Below are 17,958 nucleotides of genomic sequence, written 5' to 3' on the forward strand. Positions count from 1 at the left end.
GTCTTGATCATCCTGGAGAAGGGCTGTATTTCTGTTACTACGGCATTAAGATTTATCCGCTTTTCCAGCCAAACATGTACTCACTATAAAGTTCCTTTTCCACCTTCAGCCCATTAATAATAGGAATCAGGAGGGTAAATACAGAGCATTAAACTGGGGAAAGCTTGGTCTTCCAGTGTTTTGCACCTTGAAGCATATACACACAGCTTTTTCTCATTCCTTTTGATGTTTTTTTTTGTTTTTCAGAGTCAGGAGAATTTTTAGCAAGTTCCTCCCAGTGCAGGTACTGACAGCATCTCCAGCTACCTGTACTTTTGACACTTGGTTCTTTTGCTGACATTCAGTTGTGCATTTCCTGGCTATAAGAAGTGGACAGTCCATGCTGGGTTTAGACCAATCAACAGCAACAAGAGAACAGAAATGAAGAATTAGGGTGAAAATCCTGAGCAACAACAGCAGGGAATAATCATCCATATTATGGTTTTATCTACTGATAAAAAAAAAGGGAAAAGAAGCAGGTTTGTAAAAGAGAGATCCTGTCATGAACTTCATCAAAATGAAGGATAACTTTGGCTGGAGAGAGAGCATTTCCTGAGGAGACCTGTTTATTTCACCAAGATTCTTTTGTACAGACATCTGACAGCTGAGCAGAACATCTGCCATCCTGCATCAGAGACAGAGTCTGTCCAGGCCAGTATCCTGTTCCTGACAGGGGCCAGCTCCAAATGCTTCAGAGAAAAATGCATTTCCATCATGATGGGAAATAACTTCCTCATGTGATGAGTTTAATATCACTCCCAGACACTTGTTGGTTGATTTGGGGAAGAAGCACTAGACTAGCTGTTTCTTTGCCTTTTATTTTGTTTTGTTGTTTGTGGTTTTTTGTTTGTTTTTTTGCTTTTGTTGTTGTTGTTATGGTTAATCTCAGGTTATTTAACTGTAAATATACTGAACAAAATTCAGCTCTGGCCATATCTTGAATTGTTAATGAACTCTATCATGGAACTGCATTGTGGGAGCAGATTTCTTAGGTCATGAAACATTCGTAGGCCTCATAGCCTTTTGCAGGATAAGTTTTGATAAAGGAAGATACATTCAAAGGCAAAGGAGGATCTGGTACGAAGTCTGAGCAGTAATTTTAAAACTGTTTTGTACTACCGGTCATTAACATTTCTATTTTCTTTCTATTTCTCCTTTCAGGGCTCTTGCCTGGGTATTCTTCATTACATTAGATTTGACCTTTCTTTGTGTATCTACTTGATGCTTATCTTATAAAGAAATACTGCTATCTACAGGGTATTATTTTCCTTTTTTTTTTCATGCACCTAATAAATGGATCAGTGGTAAACTCTAGCCACAGACACTAGACCAAAGACAGCTCTGAGAGTGTGACCAGCACTTAAAAACAGTGACTCCTAATGTTGAACACCAGAGTGATTGCACCTGAATGTGGGATGTGCTCTCACTTCCTACATACAGCACTTCTGCCATACACAGGTCTCTTTTGTCAGCTAAAATTAACTGGCACATGTTCCTGGCAGTGCTGCTGCTGTTTCCAAAGTGACAGCCTCTTCTTTTGTGTCCCCAGGAGAACACCTGAGAAACGGCGCATCTTTCTCTAAATGCTGTCTCCCTGCCTTCCCCAGCCTGCGGAGGGCTCTTGCCCACACCGAGTGCTGCTGGGCACCCTCTGAAACAACAAACCCCCATTCCCAGGGTAGGAAGGAAGAAGTTTTTCCTGTCAAGTGTCCACTTGCTTATTATCAACAGGCAGGTCATCAGCCTCTCTCTTACTGGGTATGAGACTTACTGATTCTCAAAAAGCCAGGAAAAACCATGTCCTTCTGACTGTCTCCTTGTATCAGCAGACTAGAACGGGTCACCAATTCCCCTTTTCTCTAATGACATAAGTATATACAAATCTCACATGGGTATAACCATGTCATTTTTATTTTTGGTCAGTCCTTGTTATTAACCATGTAACTGCAGACAAATGGTTTCTCTTTCTCTCTGCTTTCTCTTCTCCAGCATGAATCTTATTTGGTATACCAGATTTTAATTTTAATAATTTCTTATTTTCAAGACTACTTTACACAAACTACATTATAAAGTCATCAGCACAGAGTCTGTAATCTACAAAATCCCTGGCACTCATGTGGATTTGCAGAATGCTGCTGGTAGACAGGAAACAGGTTTATAATGGAAAATATAAGAGTTGTAATTTCCACTGATATTTTTCTCAACCAATTGTTCATATCTGTATTTCTGTAGAATTGATCACATTTTAGAAAACAACCCCTGTTAAACATGTTAAATGAGGCTAAATACTCTGGTAATGATGATTAAATACCTCTAACAAGTGCAAACAGTGTTTTCAATGGAGATCTAAATATAATCATGCTGTACATCTTAGCTCCATTTCAACTTCTCTTCCTGTCCTGGAATATAATTAGGATGGAGCCTTGGGGACACACTCATCACTAACCAACATCTTGATGACCTTGCTGGAGCCAAAGCATATGTCAAGTCACAACCAAGTCTGAGGAACTGACTCCAAGAATAGATTCAAATTTCCACTGTTAGGTGCAGTAGTAATGTGAATTAGGCTACCAAGCAAATATAACACATCTTAAAGACAAAGTAGCGCTTAAAAGCAATTTTCAAAAAATAATCTTAAGACTCAGGAGACAATGATAATAATTGAAACCTCTCTGCATGCTGTGTTAGAGCCTCTGAAAAACATGGTTAGTGACTAATTTACATTTCCTGATTTATAGTCCCTAAAACCCAGCTATTCTGAAGGGTCAGTGTGTTTATGCACTGGAAGACTCAGAAAATTCTGGTTCAGCCTCCTGTTCTGGCAGTGGCATCTGTGCTAAAGCTCCAGCTCTCCAGGTCTTGGGTATGTAGCTGCCACTGCAGACAGGGACGGCCGCGTTCTGCACTGGGACATGCAGATGTGTACTCATGCCCACCTCCTCACCTGAAAAGCAGTTCCACTCCACGTGGAAGCTGCACTTCCTCAAACCACATCCCTGCACTGTTTCTCCCTTGTGTCAGGGCTTGCCAGAAACAAAGTCAGTTGTGGGTGGAGCTTTCCAGAGGGACATGAAATCCAACCAATAACCAGCCATAGAATGTGCAGCTGTGTACAAGCACAGGGCCGGTGCCCAGGGCTTGCTCTGTAGGTAAAAGGAGATTTGGCAGCTCCAGAAGTCAGGTTGGCAAACATCCAGCACTCAGAAGACACCAGGCAGCCTAGCACTGCCCAGGCAGCCCTACCATATGCTTCATGGGCAAGGAAAGTAATGAAGAGTCTGCAAATCAGCTCAGCATGGAGGTGCTCCAGATGTGTGTAACAAACATTGTATACAATTCAATATAGCACATTGTAAAGTGCTGATAAAAATCATCAGCCTAAGTTTAGTCCTGCACTAAACTGCTTTCCTCTGGGTACAGATCTCTCACAGACTTTTTCCTGCAAATGCAGGCTGCTTCAAGAGTGCCATTTCCCTTGAAGTTGTGATTAGCATTTATTTCCCCATGCTAGAGTTAAATTTAGCAGTAGATCTACTTACTTTTTGAAACCAGGAACTTACTAAAATCTTCTTTCTTTATAGAATAAACCAGAAATTAATAAAGTGCTCTTAGAAAGTGGCAACATTCTATTAAAATTTTACAATTACAATAACTGCAATTCCAATACTACACACTATTAAAATTTAAGATATCTGACATCTTACAGAGTTATTAATATGGAACTAAATCAATTCCTCTGAGTGGGACTTTGAATATGATTTCTAACTGAGATTAAGTAGTCTTTAAGAAACTGGATAAAAAAATATTTACATGTATTTTGGGCTAAGCTGCTTTTTCATAAATAATAATCAAATGAATAGAACATGTCCATTTATTTCAGATCTATAAAATACAAATCTAAAAATATCATTTTACAGACAATATTCACCATTTAGTTTACATTTCAGTATGGTCTTAAGCCTTGCACAGAATAATAATGTAGCAGAACAACAAAACAGTCTACATTTTAACTTTATAGATTTCCTTAACTAGAGTCTACCATATACATCAAAAATAGTTGTGCACAGTAACCAATTAAACATCTACATTTCAAAAATAGATTGGCTACATCTCATAACTGAGACACCAATTACAGTACATTTATTAAAAATCCTTCAAGAATGCACTCAGTAGTAACAGTAGTTAAAATCATAACTATTCTGAGAAATGATCAAAGCAAATGATAACAGAATTTAAAAAATTCAGTTAATCATTTATATGTAATGTAAAGCCCATGTAACACTACAATAAAGAAAGAAATTACATGGGCACAAGTGCAAAAAAGCAATATTGTAAGCCATCTTCTTTCTTTGGTAAAAATCAATTAGCAGGAAGTATACCATAATAATTCAAATTGAAGACTAATTCAGGCTATACTTTTTTCCTTTCCTACCATAGGCAGACTTGATGATTTGCAGGCATCCTACAGCAGAAAAGTTAAAATTCTACTTAACACTGCCCATTTTCTCCTCTTTTAAGTTTAAATATTGGAATTAAAGATAAGGATTTTTTTCTTTCATAAATAGCTTTTCAGTAGTATAGTCTCTTAAGGAATTTAAAAATAAATAACAAAATATACACAATTTCAAAGATTACATTTAATTCCTTCTAGGTATATCCTGAAAATATATCGCCAAAGAATAAATAACTTTGGGTTTCTCAAATATTTGGTCAAATGTCAATTACTCTTACATAAGGAGTTTTCTCTGAGGGATAAGGAATTACCACTGCTTTTCCTACAAAGCTTTTACTATACAGGTGAAATTTTAATAACTTCACAGTAAGAATAGAATCTGTAATATAATATGGATGTTCACCATTAAAAAGTACAATAAAAAAATCTTTCAAAATTAAACCTTCAGAATTTCATGTTCAAGCCTGAGGAGCTTCCAGGTAACTATGAAGTTGTCCTGGCAGTAAGGACAGTCAAGCTGAGTTGTCTGTGTCAGGAGGCTACAGTAACAGTAAGGCAATTTCCTCCAGTGGTAGAACCAAAGCTCTTTTCTATTGACAACATATTAAAAGTCCAGAAAGGACAAATGTTGAGGAAGGGACAAGAGAAGGATGTTGGTTAAGAACACTTGAGTGTAAGTCATCCTGAGACAGGCATGGGCTGCCTACAGGGATTTTACTATAACCATAGATTATAAATTCTTCTGGTTTTGAAGGACTTGAATGTCATGAACAATTAAGGTAATGTCACAGGGGATTTGTAGGCTACCATCTTACTCAAGCTCCTCATATTTATCTGAAATTATTACTAAAGAAAACATGAAAAATGCAGGCCACATCAGCAAAGCAACTGGTTAATAGAATTCATCCAGCAACCTGAAGTGTCATTAAAAATTAAAAAAAAAAATTAACTGCAGGAAGATCTTCTGGAGGGGCAGAGCAAAGTCCTTGCCTTTTTAGATGATCCATTTAAGCTGCCAGCAAAGTAAAGGCTATTTTGATTGCTCATTTATTCAGAATTCATAAATAACATGTAGATTCACTAACCTCTTATTCACACCCACAGCTAATTTACATAAAATATTAAGCAGAATGCTTTTCTACTCCTTGTTTGATTCCAAGCACAAGATGTAAAAACCAGTTAAATTGCACAGTCCAACCCTTATCTCTGCAAACCTCTATCTGATCAAGGAAATGCTTTTTGGCATCTTCTTCACTTTTCCCTACTGTCAGTGCATCCCTGATATATTCAATATCTTCTTTGCTGGTTAATTGGGGCATTCCAGTCATTAGCATCATGGAGAACAGGATGATCAGCAGGTTTGTGTGGTGTCGAAGAGCTAAGTAAGCCTTCACACATATGTCCTACGAGAGAGAAGAGTTTTTTGTTAATTAATGAGAAGAGCCGAGAGGGATGGGGCAGGAATCTCACAGGACTCCCATTAACCAATGTTGTTCAGTCACTCATGTCAGAGGGAGGAGACCCAACAGAGTCACTCACCTGAGCAGAGACACGACCTGCTCACCTCTGCATCTGGTGTTCAGTGTGACTTCATTCATCACCCCACGCTGGGGCAACGAGTGCTGTTTTGGTGTACAAAGCAACAGCTCTTCCTAACCATACATTAATCACTAAAAACCTCAGCTTCACCAAGATCTCAAATTAATTTCCTTGCCATATAATCTCCTGTGGCTGTTAAAAGAGACAGCAATAAGTCATTGCCTTCCTTTCCAATTGGGATGTTCCCATTTAAAGACCATGGCTGGAAAGTGATACTGGATAAAGCAGGGGACTGCTCTTCATTTTGTGTGGATGTCTATTAACTTCGCAGTGGTGACGGTTTATTTAACGAGGGAGATTTTTCAGGCCTGGTGTTCTAAGAAATATTTCCAGCTGACAGCTCTAGTCTTCAGGCACTCTGCCTTGCTGTAGGACTTCTATCTTTATGTACTGTCAAACTGGATTCCACAGACTTCTTTTATAGCATTTTCATTTCCATGTATAAATAATCTATGCTTAACAACATAACCTTTAGAAGAATGAAATATCTACAGCTTGTAAAAACATGCAATGCTTTTTTAAAATAATATTTAATGATAAGTGACTAACATATAAGCTGAAATTATTTCTTTTATTAAATTTATTACTCATTTACTATTAGAAATAAGAACAATGCAAAAAAGACATCAATCATCAATCAACTAGAAACTAGACCTGCAATGCAGTAATGTAAAAACATGAAAAATATCTCCATGAAGGTTGTTATTAATAAAACCAAACTGAAGCAATGCTAATTTTTACCCAATTAAACATTCAATTTAACGTTTCCACAACTGTATATTAATTTATAAAAGAATTCTTAGGAAATCTAAATATTTTAATGTAAACTTCCATCAAATCCCATCAGCTCTCTAGAATGCTTTTTTTTTTAATTTAACAAGATGTGTGGGTTTTTTCGTCCTCTGAAACAGGAAGATATGCACAAATAATCTTAACATCTATCACTGTTCACATGAGCAACACCAGGACACCCAACCAGACAGGTCAGGAAGATATTAAGGAAGGAAGATGATGTATTGAAGAACTGTCTGTACGATTTCTTTTCTTTCCTATTACCTGGAAACTTAAATTTTTCACTCTGTTTCCAAAAAAATTCTGTCCTGAAATAATATCATATTTATGAACTCCAATGCTAGTTTAATTCTAGCAAAGCAGAAGATAAATTGCAATGGTCAAAGTACAATTTACAACAGAAAACACCATCATCTTATCACAGGGAATAGTTTCTCTCCATGACACCAGGGGAAAAATAAGAAAAAAAAATAAAAAGAAATTTTACTTATGCATTATCAACTTCAAACAGGAAAATCCTGTCACAAGAGTTAGTCTGTGTTTTGTTCCCTTTGAAAGACATGAAAGCTCTTTATAGTTACATCAAAGAAGGTTTTACATCTCTGTATGGATGATGCATCTCGCTGCTCCGGGTGTCTGAGACAGAAAAACAATTATGCAGTCAAGAAGAACCTGGCATCACTGCATCTCAAAGGCAGTCCTTCTAGGAATTCAAAAGATTTGAAAAATCTGCATCTGCCTGTTACACTTATTTATTCAGACAAGAACTTAATGTAGTTTTGAATTAGGATCTTCCAAGAAAACGAGTTTTTACGCTTCTGGGAGAGGCAGAGAAAACCAAAAATAACACAGACAGTCTGTATGTGTCAAGGATATGTGCATGTTTACCCTGGGATTAAGAAGAAAGCTGCAAACTAATCTAAAGCCATTGGCAAGATGAGAGGAGCTGAGGAGAAATCAAAATCCCATTGTCCAATAAACGATAAAGAATAATTATTCTGAGAGCTTGAAACTGTCCTAAATACTACTATCCTAAAATTCAGGCATTTTTGTAATATAAAGTGTCCAAATTCTGTTACATCTCTTCCCTGTACAGTATATTCCAAGTAAGTATTTTTCAGTGATGAATTGTCTACCCTTCAGTTTTCTATCACCTTTGTTTGACAATCAAATACATGAGATTTTGCAATGAAATAGAAGAGTTTGTACTGAAAATACAGATCTCTGTATTACCAAGTCAGCAGAGTAATGAAAAAATTCAGTAAATTAAATATAATGAATAAAAATGCATTATTTAATGCAAAAAATTTAATACAAAACCTAGCAAAGATAATTTTAGGCAAATTATTAATAGGTAGGTGGACAAAGCAAAAAAGACTACGAAGATCTCAGATGAGGCTTTCTCAAGGGTTTCTAAAAGTAAGAAGTGAAAAAGTTATGTGTTCATTGGAATAAGAGAGCTGATGAGTTTCAGCCAAAGGTTGGAAAGGAAATGCCACCACATACGACACAGCAAGAGAAATCTGGGCAGTACTAAGGCAGCTGAAAAATTCATAGACAAAAGAGAAAAATACTTACCTTCTCAGATTAAGTTATGCTTAAATATATGTTTGCAATGAGGACAAAACCCCATCAAATAGTGCTTCCTACTAAGCATTTCTGTGATGTCATTAATAACCTCTGGCCTCTAATTTTCATTAAATCATCACAAACAATAACGAAAACAAAATTTAGATTAAGAACTTTCTACTGAAAGGAGCTTCATTGCTAGTTCCAGAAAGGTTGCCAGGCCATTGACAGCCTCAGAAGTTCACTAATAACAAACTATACTCTTCTGCAGTGAATTCCAGACAAAATTAATTATCATTTTAACCTCCTCTGGCGTCTGTAGTATGAGCTATGGCTCATCTATACTCATCTGTATGGACTGTGTCTAATCAGTAACAGAGAAATAAAATTTTTAAAAAGTAGATATTTTAAGTTATTAAAAATACCAAAGCCTTTAAAAACCAAAGGATTCTTCTGAAGTACAACCTCTTTTAATGTAGTTGAAGTACAAAGTAATGAGAGATGCTCTTAAAAATTAATGAAGGATAAATGCTGAGACTTTTCCATTAATACATGAATGAGTCAGCAGGCATGCTGAATGAATCCCTCAACATTAGGAAATATAATGAAACAAGTTAGTTGAAAAGTGAAACTATAATTTTGTTTATTTTTTTTACTCTGGCCATGTAATTAACACATACCTTTTTTATAGCAAAATACATGATGCAGACCTTGTTCTATGTTACTATTTTGCTTGTATGAAAGTATTTTAACTTCCTTTTTACTGGTCTTTGAGATGGAAAAGCCTTTTAATGTACTACCATAGTGGTTTATAAACAGTAGGTATTGCAGCATAACTATACATGAACTTATATTTTTTGGTGAGTTTATTATTGCCCGTGCCTAAATCATCTCACTTAAAATGCCCAGGTCACATATCATGGTCACAGTTCACAAAGGTAAGGCACATTAATCACCTTTTATCTGGTTAATGACACTAACGGAAATGACAGTGGCGATATCACAGCATTCCTAAAATGTCTGCATTAGTGGGATGAAATTAGAAATTAATTTTAGAATTAGTACCAGAGTAACAAAATGTGTATTTAGTCAAATCCAAGACGGGGTGATGGAGGCATGACATACTGAAGAGAAGCTGAGACCAAAATCACCTCCAATTGCTTTTGGCATTTGGGCTGCTGAAGTAAAGGTCAGATATTCCCTAAAGAGCCAGATGATCCACATATACAAACACAACTTTAATTCATTGAAGATATCAACAGGTCTTTCAACTCTGTTTGAAAGTCCACTTTCACACTTGAACTATTTTCTGCTTCCAGAAAAGAGGTCTTCTTTGAAATAACACACCCGAGAGTGGTGTTTCAGCCCCTCACTTGCACATGGCTACATCTGCAGCAACAGCACCATTCCCGTAGGCAGCACAGCTCACAGGCTTCTCTGAGAGCACGGGCTCAGCATCCCCTTCCCATCCTTAAATCTTTTGAGCTACAAGCCCCCTTCAAAACACTTGCACTATGATAAAGCTAGTCCTTGCAAAATGAAGCCTCAAATATTGCACTTGGTTCTTCAGTTGCTTTCAGAAGTGTGGGCAGTGACTTCGATGAAAAGATAGTTGGGTCTTCTTGTGGGTCCTTCCCCCCCACACACACACCCTCTCCCTCCCTTGTGACTGTCTCTGGTGGACAACGTGATTTGTCCTAAGATAAGAATACCAGGTGGGAATTGTCCTAAGATAAGAATACCAGGTGGGAATTGCAGGGGGAACTGTCTGGATGCTCACATAATGAATGCATTCCAGAGATGGGGGAGCAGCGATGACTGTGATCAACTTTGGTACACATCCTCTGATTTTGGTACACATCGTCCTGCAAAAGGGTATAAAAACTGGGCCAACTGGGCAAACTGGTCTCCTGAGGCTGCAGGCAGCTTCCACCCCTGGCAGGGACACCTGCAGTGTATGTCCAGCTGTTAAATGGGGAACACTCACTTTTGTATGAGTGAGTAAAAGTGCTGAGATTCAGTCACTTACGGAGATACAATGCTAAAGTAGTTACAGTGAGGACCCACCTGGTGTTCTTATCTTAGGACAGTTCACCCTGTTCATCATAGACAATTGCAAGGGAGAGGATGTGTGTGTGTGTAGGACCCAGATCTACTACATAGTCATGTATATGTTCAAAGGGACATAGTCACCATCCAACAGTGAGAATCTTAATTAGGTACTCAGGTTAGAAAACCAGACTCCTGACTGGGACTGATTCACCCACAGCAAATCCAGAACATAAAAGTCAGGCTTTTGCTTTGACTCACACTCTGCAGCAGACTTTTCTTTTGATACTGTAAGGAACCTGCTTTCTAAATCAGGCGCTTATTTGAAGCCTCTGAAGATGACCACAGGAATAACACCGCAGACATACTTCAGACTAGCCATGCTCTCAACCACTTCACTAAACACGCTGAACAGCATTTTGCTTTGCTCCCTCTTTGCCCAGGTCCTACAGTTGCTTGAATAATCACAACTGTTTTGGAAGTCCTCAATTTCAAATAGAAGCTGCAATTGAATAGATTTTTAACACCACTCTTTTCTTTCAGAGTTAAAATCTATCCATCCACTTCACGAAACCAGCATCTGACATAGCTTAGAGTCACTACAGATTTTTATTCAGATGCAGCAGTCTGACCACTAAAACTCGAGGGCAGAATCAGTAGGGAATCACTAGCAAAGCCAGCTGAGGAATGCCTCACACCTGCTTGCGCTACACAGAGGCTCTGCTTAGTGCCATGAGTTTCCTCTAATTTCACAAGCACTGAAGCCCTCTGCAAAGTATTTTCAATCGAGATAAGAAACAATGAAAGCACTGCTTATCCGGTCTGCTGCTAACAAGCTTTTCAATGTGGCTTTGTGGATGTTTGAATTCTATTTCCCATAATCCTACAAATAACTTTTGCTCTTAGTTGGGCTTAAAATATCCCAGAATTGTATTATGATTCATTACATTTTACTAACATAATGCCAAGGAGCCTAGACCTTTGAAAACCAAGGCACTATGTTCATTTCAGAGGATAAAAAAAACATTGCTTAATTGATTTGCAGCTAGATACTCATTCTTTTACCTGAAATTTATGGAAATGGAGACTTGTCTTCTTTCCGGAAGTCCCCATGACATACAGGAAATCTGGAGTCAGCACAAAAGGAACTCTCTCCTTATTAATTCCAAGGAAGCTTTTATAATTCCCAAGAATATGGCCAAAATCAATATGGAAAAGGTTACCTTCATAAAGAGAAGAAGTAGTCAGAGTCACACTCAAATACAATAAACTGCCAAGAACACTTACTTGTATTTACAGTAGTTCCAAACCCTCTTTTTTTGGTACATATGATCACTCTTTAGTTCAGCAGAAAAGAAAATTTTCTCTCTTTTTTTTTCTTGAAATAGATAATTCTGTCCTTTTGGCAAAATTACTTTTTATTTATCTTTGGCAGTTGTTAAAAACCCAGCAGAGCTGTTGTATTTTCTAAACGTACACTCACAGTTTTTCAAAAATCAACCAAGGAAAGCCTGTGCCTCAGATCCATAACAATCAGGGCATCACTACATGGAAGAGGCTTGAGGGTTGTGTTTCAAATACCCATCGGATTCTGGTACTACCCATCTCCTTGGCATATGTCATTGACTACAACATGCTTCTTCCTCACAGACCTGCATTAGCAATTTCTAAACCACTCTGTATGTGCAGAGGAACTCTGTATTGTCACCCTTTTGATAGCTTTGAGAGAGCAGCAGGGTATCAGGTCCCACAAAATCAATAAAAAACTTCCCTTTTAAGGATCTCTACACCTACAGGACTGGAATTTGCTGCTACTCTTCAGAATACTTCATTACTTTCCCTGGCAGCCAGGTTAAGGATAAAAGAATATGGTTACTTAAAAACACAGATTTGTAACAGTGACACATGTATAAAAAAAGATAAAACACTGAATTATGTAAGATGATACTCAGGAGTGATCTGTAGGTGGAATACCATTATTTTAAGCCAGCTTCCAAGTTCCCCCAACCTACCAAATCTGACTCCCTGCAGACCTCTCAGACTGACATCCTTCTGGCTTCTCAAGCTTAAGATAGCCCCCATAAAAGACTCAAAGGCAAACCTGCTCCTGACCACAGCAGAATAACACTTCTCTGCTTCCCTGTCTATTGACCTATGCCTCATGTTCTGCCTATAGGAACTAACACTGCATTTTATTATATATATGTTGAAATTAAAGTATTCCTTTGTTGTCTTTTCATCAAGGACTTCTGCTGAACTTTTTTACTGTAGTCTTCAATTAGCTAATTTCTGCCTTCAGGGTACTTCTCTCTAGCCTTCGACTGGTAAAATTTTAGCTATAATATGATGAATATTACATATCCGGCCTTCTAACTAAGCCCTAAAGTATTTTCCTAATTTTTCTGAAGACTAATTATGAAGTAAGAGGATCATGAAACTAAAAGTGAATTCCTTAGACCAAAAAAAACTTCTCCATATGTACTGCTTGTTCTGGTGTCCTTCCTGGGACTTCCATAGGTAAGTAAAATTAGTATGAAACAATGTACAGCTACAGAAGCAATTCCCAAAGTTTATAGTACAAAAAAATTGTGGGTTTCTTCAGAAGGATTGCAACTTTCCCCCAGACTTTAGTAGCAAAACCAACACACTCCATGTACACTTATTTCCTAGGCTTTTTTTACAATACATAAAGCAATTATGTTCCTCAGAAGTGAAAACATCTGAATTCTGACATACAGTTCCACTGAATTCTGTCAGAACCACATCCACACATCAGCAGGTGAATAGCTGTCTGCTTTGTGAAGTTTTTCTGGTGTTTAGATCTTAGATGTAGACACTAAAACCCATTGTTTTACATTCCTCATGACTTAGTTTGTATCAAACTGGTCCTTGAAAAATAATGGCATTATTAATGATAATATCTCTATAGCCTGTATGAAGGCCAACAGGGGTGACAATACATTTCAATGTCACAGGAGGACCTGAACATGTAAGCAACACTGACAGAACTGGATTGTGTCTCTTCATTCATTGTTAAATGCCTTATTTATTAAAATGAAAAATAAATCTAGTTAAGTATAGACAGTCTATACTTCTATGAAATTCTCACAAAATAACCCACCTGTTTCTGTAATCATGATGTTGTCATTGTGCCTGTCACCTATTCCAAGTACAAAGGTTGCCACACAATATCCAGCACAAGAGTAAACAAATCTTTCCACAGCTGCCTGAAACTAAAAATAAATCTTAGAGTTGACAAATGCTTCAATGCTAGACACTAAATGCAATAATTCTCAGAGTTACGTACCTTTCTGTTGACATGTATCTATCAGCAGTTAGACAAACTGTCTTATAAAACACACTGCTGCACAGCAGTGATCACGATCACAGCCCCACTCTGTGCTGTGTGAGCAGGCTCTATCTCTCAGCACAGAGAAAAGCAGCATACAGTTGCTCACACATTCTGAGGAAGAAAAGCTGGCAGAAAGCTCTAGCTGGTCAGTGGACCTGCCCAAGCAAAGGACTTGTGAATACCCAAAACTGTATCTAAATCCTCTAAAACTACACTGACTTTCAGTGTTCTTAGATGTCCTTTCAATCTTCTCCTCATGTATCACTTCTAACTTCCATTGACAAAGAAGTAATTTCAAAAGCATCTTGTCTCTCAGGAGTCTGGCTGCCAGCTGGATGCTAAGGCTCTTTCACAGACACCTGCAGCTGAGTGCAGGGAAAACAAATGGATTTTTCAAACTCCTGTAAGTAACAAACACAAACATATGGGCTCTATGCTCCTAAATCAGTAGGATACATCTGAAAATCCTACTTAAAAATTCAAAGAACTCACCTTCTCTTCAATCATGCATCTCTCCTTGAGCCACTGGTTTAGTATTTCATCCTTAAATGCACCAGTGTTCCCAACTGTGCTCTGTTGAATTTTGGCAATTGTTGTAGCATCTTTCACAATTTCAATCATTCCTAGAGAAAGTAAGGAAGAAGTTAGAAGTTATTGAATTTATATCAAAGCATATTAAAAATATGCAAAATTAAATTTTAAACTGGGTTTTAAAATTGACTACAGAACTTCATAGGTTGCGAGCAGAGATTCATTTTACAAGCAAGATTCTTTCTTGTTCATTTCCAGCTGAAACCAGCCAGAGCTCACATATAGCCCGGCATCCTAAAATCCTCCTCTTTTATAATGGTAAGTATTACATGATGAGTGGGGACCCTCTGCACAAGGCTTTTCCCCAGGAGAGGAACTACTCCTGTCCTGAGCCCCATTCACATTCTCTGCAGCTTCTCTCCAACTTCACAAATATGAGGAGCTGAAGAAAAGCTTCAGTGTTGCAGCAGTCTGGGGATGCAAGTGTTGCCAGGGCTGTGGCAGAGGAACAGAGCTGGCCATCCTGCAGTAAATCCAACTTAAGCTTCAGTGTTCATATACACAGAAAGGTTCAGAAATACCAGTACACAGTGAGGAATGGTAATGAGATTGCTGGTGGAAAGCTCTGGCTGTCAGGACTCACAGGTCTGTCCCAAAACTGAACAGACCCTCGCCAAGGCAAATTGGCACATCACAGCAACGTGGTGCAGAAACAAGGCCTCATACTGTCCATGACAACACAGCATGTGATGTAGGGGAAGCTAGAGGGAAATGTAGGAACAGAGGCTACAACACAACTCTACACTGTAGCCAAGACTAGCAAATGCAGTCTGCTCTTCGACTGGGCATACTTGCATGGGGGGGGGGGGGGAAGTAAGATTTTAGTTGAGGTTATTAGGTAATTGGAACTATTTTATTTTCCTCCTCTGGTTCAAGTTCAACAGTGTCTTCTAGTTTCAGGTCCAGCTTAGAGATGAGCAAGCAAAGAAAAATATCCCTTTCTCCTGAAAGCAATTCAAAGCAGTTTCTGACTTGGTTTCAGTTTGACTCTCTCTGAAACAGATCAATTTATTTCTATTCACAGACCTTTTTCCTTTTTGCAGTTACTGCATTATGTGCAAATTTTTCAGTCACAGAATAACAACGCAGTAATCTCTTCCTGCCTTCCACTCATGACTGAATTCATGGCTGAATACTCCCTGAAGGTATCTCTTCTGTCTTGACAGTGGCCTGGATTTGTTTGTAATAAAACTATTGTGGAAATATGACTTCTGAAACCCACCGTCAAGACCACCAAACTAAAAAGCTCTGCATTTTGGTCAGTGCTTGCCAAGTTGTTGTTTTCCTCCCGGGAGTGAGCTCCAGATCACATTCCAGCTGTTGAAAAGGTTTTCCCTGACTGTGCTCATAAATCTCCCTCTACCGGCCAACAGCTCCTTGATTCCGGGGGCGCAGAGCTGGCGCAGGAGGCATCTTCTCTAACTAGGACAGAGGTTCTCAGCTGGGAGGAAGTGCAGCAGTAAATGCACTATGTGATGGGTTTCTGGGGATCTGTGGTACTAAAGCAGATGACTTTTTAAGAGCCAACTTGAACTGCTCTGAAATTCGGCAGGGATGCAGCACAGTAAGTAGTGATAATTGTGTCGCAGAGCTAGGAACATACAGACATGTCAAAGGGTTGGAGAACAGGGTATGATCTTTTACTAGTGATACATAGAAGAGAAAATTCCTCCTATAGAGCAGAAGTCTACTTGGCAGCAGCAGTGGAGAGGACACGTTTCCAAAATTACAAACTGCACTGAATGCAGATGTCTTTAACAGACTGAGAAAGCCCTACAAGGAAGGGGATGCCAGCCCCAGGTGTAAGACACCTGTTTCACCCTGTGCTCAGTGTAGCATGGGACACTGTCCTTGTGTCAATACACAGAAACTGCCCAAGTTCCATGGAAATATTAGGAGGGAGGGAAGAAGAAGCTTGTAAGAAGACTGCGTGTGAATATTGTGAAAGAACATTTGCACGCCACTACTCTTTGGTTTTGTTCCAAACAAGCATAAGCTCTACATCAAAGTGTCCAATATTGGGTATTACTAATTCAGGCTGCAGGTATTCCCAGCAACCCGAGCAGGAGTGTTTACATGATTAACCATGCCCCTACTGTGGTGCTAAAAGGAGGCTAAATTCTTACATCTCTTCCATGCATATAGGAAAATAAAAAATTATTTCCTTAAAGAGACAAAGGAATGGGGAATCAATTAAGAATTCATGAAAGAATAATTAAATCTGTAGCTTGAATATGAGAATGCTGGGATCAATAGCAGAACTTCTCTTTCTTCCTCCATTTTTTCAATAAATTACACTGCCTTAAGATGATTTTAAACAAAATCATACAAAATCCTAAAAATCTCTCTAAAATATTAGGTTTATTTTACCACATCTAGAAGAGGAAAAAAACCCCAATCTTCCTTATATTTAATTAGTATTCTGATTTACAATGTTCCATTTCCTTTATTATTAAAATTCTATCAATATGTATTATTCAATTTTAAAACATTTATATTAGGAGAAAGGAAACCCTCTTATGTCACACTACCAGGTACTTTATCAGTGAGTTTGGGTTTCCTGTGTTACTGAGATATGCTGAAATTTTATTTGCCAATTGATTTTAGAGAGCAAGTGCATTACACGGGTATATTAAAAAGAGTTCTTCATTTTACTGGGATTTCTTACTTGATTTCTCTCACTATGAATTCTGAAAAATAGATCATCACGTTGTTGCTTCTATGTAGTATAGGGTATGAAGCTTTAGGTCAGGAAAAAAATGTAGGTGTTTTGCTCTTTTCTCTGTTTCATTCTTATCAACATATTAAAACACATCTTGAATAAGTCACTCACTTTCACCGCTGTTTCCTATTAAATATTGTTATTAAAGAAAAACTTGCAGCACCACCCAAGCAGTTGGACTTGCACAGGAATCACAGTTAAGCTGGTGCAGCAGCTCAAGGACATCCATCAGGAGGGCAGAAATCACTGCCAAGACGCAAACAAAGGCTGCTCACAGACAATGTAATAAAGTTCTATTTATCTTAGGACTACAGTACATATTACAATAGTTCTCCCATACACAACTTTGGTAAATATTATATTTTGAATTTCTAATTACAGTGTGATCACATACCTATTTTGTTCCCTGTAGAAATACAACCATATGGTAACAAACAGAGGTCCAAGGATTCTGCTTCCCAAATGGATTCCATAATTCGAAGAATCTAGTAAAAAAAAATATATGCTAAGTTATTTCAGATTATTTGAATGTTACGTATTACTCATACAAATAACACTACCCAGATTTCTGAGATGGGGCTAAATTTACATGGCTATTGGACAGATTAAGAGACAAATACAGAAAGTGTGCAGCCATTCAAGATTATCAGTTACAGAACCAGGGTTTGTACTTCCTCATCTGTCCTGTGACTGGGCAATCTCTACCCCTTTATAAAGTATTAATAAATATATTGTATAATTTCTACATATACTGTGAGGTTGAATACATTAGTAAGTACGTCCATTTTTCCC

At 38.0% G+C, this 17,958-nt stretch overlaps 1 protein-coding gene across 4 annotated transcripts in view; it reads right to left on the reverse strand.

The window, feature by feature from the left end:
- Window positions 1-3,892: 3,892 nt before the first annotated feature.
- PIK3CG (phosphatidylinositol-4,5-bisphosphate 3-kinase catalytic subunit gamma) overlaps window positions 3,893-17,958 on the reverse strand; it is a 33,883-nt gene continuing 19,817 nt past the window's right edge. For all 4 annotated transcript variants that reach the window (XM_027639673.1, XM_027639672.1, XM_027639670.1 and 1 more), the window contains 5 exons: window positions 17,561-17,651; window positions 14,346-14,476; window positions 13,623-13,734; window positions 11,567-11,724; window positions 3,893-5,895 (listed from right to left, as the gene is read on the reverse strand). In XM_027639673.1, coding sequence (XP_027495474.1) covers window positions 5,614-5,895; window positions 11,567-11,724; window positions 13,623-13,734; window positions 14,346-14,476; window positions 17,561-17,651 — 774 coding nt within the window. In that variant the 3' untranslated portion in view covers window positions 3,893-5,613. The remainder of the gene's footprint in view (window positions 5,896-11,566; window positions 11,725-13,622; window positions 13,735-14,345; window positions 14,477-17,560; window positions 17,652-17,958) is intronic.

Source organism: Corapipo altera, unplaced genomic scaffold, assembly GCF_003945725.1.
Source record: "Corapipo altera isolate COAL_440 unplaced genomic scaffold, ASM394572v1 1b, whole genome shotgun sequence".
NCBI classification, from domain to species: Eukaryota; Metazoa; Chordata; class Aves; order Passeriformes; family Pipridae; genus Corapipo; species Corapipo altera.